This window comes from Rhagoletis pomonella, unplaced genomic scaffold (assembly GCF_013731165.1).
Source record: "Rhagoletis pomonella isolate Grant_MI unplaced genomic scaffold, Rhpom_1.0 Rhpom_scaffold_00146, whole genome shotgun sequence".
NCBI classification, from domain to species: domain Eukaryota; kingdom Metazoa; phylum Arthropoda; class Insecta; order Diptera; family Tephritidae; genus Rhagoletis; species Rhagoletis pomonella.
Window position 1 is genome coordinate 278 of NW_023458700.1, and position 4,979 is coordinate 5,256.

General features: G+C 35.2%; 1 protein-coding gene across 1 annotated transcript; it reads right to left on the reverse strand.

Annotated features, from left to right (window-relative positions):
• Positions 1-970: 970 nt before the first annotated feature.
• On the reverse strand, positions 971-2,440 carry LOC118750124 (ATP-binding cassette sub-family D member; the record flags this gene model as incomplete). The annotated part of the gene is given in 2 exon segments (XM_036484857.1): positions 971-1,494; positions 1,566-2,440. Coding segments are annotated over 2 exon segments (969 nt in total), but the record flags the coding sequence as incomplete, so codon positions are not given.
• Positions 2,441-4,979: the final 2,539 nt, after the last annotated feature.

Consider the following 4,979-nt stretch of genomic DNA (forward strand, 5'->3'; position numbering starts at 1 on the left):
AAAAAAAAAAATTAGATTCCAACCAAGACTAATCGGTGTTAACATACAATTTTCATTTCGGGTACAGGAAAATAATTCTCAAATCAAGACGATTACCTAAATTCGAGCTCAAGCTCAGCCCGAAAAATGCAGTGATCGATCTTGAAAATAAAAACAACAAATCGATGTTGAACAGAAACCGAAGCCTCGTCAATTTTGGGATATCAGAAATTTTGAAAGATCGATGGTGAACAACCAATCTTCGACCGATTTTGTCGATGTTTACAAAACTATCAATGCATTGTTTGCATAGGTAGTTATAAAACTACTCATCTTATTACTGACGAGACGCTCTGTCAATAGGTCGGTTTTTACAAGCTTTTTTTTATATTTCTTGATAGGGATGTCGGAAAAACATCGATGCATCGAAAATATCGATGTTTTTCTTCGATGCATCGAAAATTTTCCACTTGATGTATAAATAGTCGATGTATCGATGCATCGATGTATCGAAGTTTTTCGAAAACTGACATCTACGGTACGTTGAACCGTCATTCCAGTTTTTCAATTGTTCAGAAAAAAGAAGTGACTTTGACCAAAAAATTTAAATTGCTGCAAGAAGTTCCGTTAGAAACATAATTAGCTCGGTTGCAGTAATTTATTTCAAATTTTCTACAATTTTGCTAATAACATATTTTGTTGTGAAACATTATCTGAAAAATCCTATGCAAATCGATGCATCGATGTATGCCCTTCGATGCATCGAAAAATATCGATGTACATTTCGATGCATCGAATCAAAGAAAAACATCGATGTATTTTTGCCACTGACATCCCTATTTCTTGGCAAGTTTCGGGCAAACGAGCGTAGATACGAAGAGCTCTCACAAAAGAGATGAAACTGCCCAAAACCACGGGAACGCAAGACAGTTTGTTGATATTTGTTCATGCATCAATCAAAGAATATATTAGTATATACATATATATACTAGTTAAAAGCTGTTTGCTCTTCATTACTCTGTTTCTTCTGGCAGTTTAACAGTTTCCAGAAACTCGCTCGGAAAAATAGTCCGGGCGATCTCGGGCAAATTTGAAACACAAAGTACTCTTGCAAGGTGTCCGCCAACAGTCCCAGAACTGACAAAAGAAACACAAAATGGCCAGTTTAGGACACCCCCGGGCGAGGAAAAGACAAATTTAATGTAATGATATTTAGTGGATTTATAAGATATTTCCAACGTCATAATGCTTTCAAGTCATATTTTTTTCATGCAATATTAAAGTTGGAAACGTTTTTACGGCGTTTATAGCTACTTCATAATGTTTTAAACAAAAAGAAAATATATAATGAGCTGCTAGTTTATCATTTAAACCGCCTTAAAATATAAAAAAAAAGTGCGACACTTAAAACATTGGTATATTTACCTGTGATAAAAAAGACGTGCTATGGCCATGCGCTGTTTTTCTCCACCGGATAGTATATCTTTCCAATCACGGACAACATGAAAGCTATCACTGAAAATAATTAACACGTTTTTATAAATATAAGCAAATAATGTCACGTGTTTCTCATTAGCAGTTATTACCGTTGGGCTATATGTTCCAAACATACCATCTTCAAAATGACTCGCAGCTCATTCTCTGTAACACCTTTTCGTATCATATCTTCACGACTATCGGGATAAATAATCTGATCACAAAGACTGCCTGTTGACATGTATGGACGTTGTGGGATATAAAACATGCAAGGTTTATCTTCAACAGGACGTGGTATATGCAGTTCACCAGAATAAATAGGCCAAAGCCCGCTCAAAATACGGAATAGGCTTGATTTACCACAGCCATTGGGTCCAGTAATTAGCAGATGCATGCCTTGCTCAATGCACAGAGTTAGACTTGGTACGACGATATCACAATTGGGTGTTACCACAGGTACAGCACGCAATGTAATTGTCATATCATTTGGGGTATCGGTGTATATGATACGACCCTTGGCAATCGGCTTCCCATCCTTGAACTCAATGATACCGCTCATTTCATTGTTTTCGACGACGGTGTTTTTATAATAAATACCTTGCGCGGTCTCTTCAAAAACATCCATCATTCCAGCAACACGATAAGTATATCCAGCCAGTGCAACAATTTCTTTATACGATGACATCAGCCGCTCAATGGCATCAGCAGCGGAAATAAGTAAATTCCGTGCTGTAGTAAGATATTGAGTACGCTCACTGACATTTGAATCCAAAACTTCTTTTACGCTTGAGTTATTCGTGTCGATTGCTGGTATAGTTCCACCTGATGTTAAAATTGGCAAAGAAACCATAACCATACCCGTCCCAGACCACACATATTTCATAAAAAATTGTTCAAGCATAACGAACCAGAGCTTCTGGGTGAATATGTTGTTCATTTGATTAATAAGACGGTTGTAAGCTTGCCGCAGTTGTTGCAGTTCTACCTGAATATAATATACGAAAAACAACAATTTATTGTCTTTGGTAATAGTAGGGGAACCCAAGTGGGGATTCGGGGATTTACTCGAGCGCCAAATCTAAGCCATCTATGTAGAGCCGCGTGCATAGGAGAGTTGATCAGAAAAAAATTGATAGGTGGATTTACTCGAGCACGTCAGATTAAGAAATAGTAGGTTAATTACATGCTGAAGAGTGTGCATTTCAATAATCTGACGATTTGGGCGTAACGCAAGGGATTGGGAGGGTCGCCAACTTGCGTATTAGATCAAAATTATATTAAGAAAAATTATTAACACATGATGTAACTTTTAGCTCAACAAATATCAGTTAAAAATTACTTTTTTAACTTATGTATGTGAATTTTACTAATTTCTTAGCTAAAATCACTAGACATAGGAATTTGTATGTATGAAAAACACGCATTTTTCAGATAATTTTGAATACGGCAATCTTAAGTTTACTTATCTCCGCTCCCTTCTTGCTCGTGGTGTTACATGAAATATAACCTTTGAAATAACTAACTAACTAACTAACTAATAACTAACTAATACCTTTTTTATGTCGACACATAAAGCGCTTTGATCCAGTTCGCTGTGATTCAAAGCGGATGTATAAACCAAATTTCAATACGCTCCACAGTGTTTCGACTATGTATATGGAGGCAGGTGGAAATAATGGTAAACCTGCACCGATTTCACTGAAACTTGACATGTGCTCTAGTTTTACTTAGAAACAGAGAATTATGAAATTTTGTAAAGATGGAATAATTGCCGCGCCCTCTACACTTGTGGGCGGAAACATTAAATTTCATCCTCGGATGAACTAGATTTCGACGAAAAAAAAATTTAGTTTATAGTCTTTATTTTATTAGAATAAATATAAAATATGGGAAAGATTGGATCACTATAACGTCCAAAACTCACAAAAAATGTGGGCCCAGTCATTAAATGTTATGGAATTTTGGTTAATTTTTGATTCCTGCTTTCCACCCTCAGAAAACAAAGGTTATACTATAAAATGACTTCGGTGCAAATACTCGCTTTTTCCCAATGTTTGGAGAGATTTTTTCATTGTTCGAAAAATTCTTTTCGCGAAATTATGCAAAAAGAAGCTGAAAATCAAAAATTAAGACAATCAAAAATTTCATATATTTGCAAAGTCGCGTGCAAAGATAAAATTATATATTCAAAAACTACAAAAAATTCTCTAAAACATTCGTCTAATTTCAAGACCTGACGGACCGGTACTCACTTTTTTTTTACTAATAATCTTTAGCATCTACATTTGAAAGTAAATTTTTTGGTAAGAAAATAGGAAAGTACCAAATAAATGATAAATACCTTCACGTGAATATTCCACGACATTTAAATAATTGATTGCTGTTGAAAAAGAAACACTTTCTTTACTGGGCAATTAAACTGATTAGTCGATATCGCGCCCATTCCCGTATTTTTTTGGAAATGTATCGTTCGTGAAGAAGGGAGGTCAGTAAATAATGTAAAATTTGGTATTTATGACTTTTATTTTCCCCTCTCTAAGTCTAACCGGTTTTTTTTTTATCAACTGTCACCTTGACATTTTTCTACCTGCCTCCATATAGTCGAAACACTGTGCGCTCTGAATTTCAAAAATGTATTGACTCGAATTTGATTTCAAATCGGTTTTTTATTTCCCAAATCGGTTAGAAAACAGGTATAAACACATCACTCATTCGACGCGAAGTGAAAATAGGCTGGTTTTCTTTGTACAGCCCGTTTTAAATTTGAATAATTATTAAAATAAATTTGAATTATTGTTCGCTTCCATTTCGGTCCATCACGCAAATAAATTATTAAAGAAATATCGAAATAAAACAAACAATTTTGTATACTTTTGAGTACGGTTTCAGCGAGTGTGCTGTAAAGAAACATGTGTTAAGTCATATTGGTTTTTTCTTAATGCGGTTCTTGTGTAGGTATAAAAAAGGTATACATTTTGTGATTCACGATGAGAGGAAATGGTTTTTGTGGATCAAATTCTTGTCAAAAAACTTGTTGGACTATTCTAGGGACTCAGGTATAATACCATATAAATTCTATAATAACACACTTTTCACTTAATATGTAAAAAAAAAAATATTGTAAATTACTTCTTGTTACAGATGGGGAAAATGTAGAAGAAATTGACGACCAAGTCGAACCGGACTTGCTGTATGACGATAGTTGCACGGATAAAATAATAAGTGTTTACAATAATATATGTTTGGTTGACTGTGCATCTCAGAACCGAAATTATTTTTTAATACCGTCAGATTAAGAAAACCCCTCGTGATAATCGTCAGATTATGGAACAGGGCGACCAGGACATCGAGGTGAACCTTCTGTATGAATATCTGATGCACTCAAGTAAATCCAAATGGTGATTTTTTTTTTGCATCTTCAAGAAGACGCCACGAGCTTGCGTGCCATCTGAATCGTCAGATTATTGAATGGGAGGTTCATTCGGGCCTATTTAACATCCCTTGTGAATACCTGACGCGCTCGA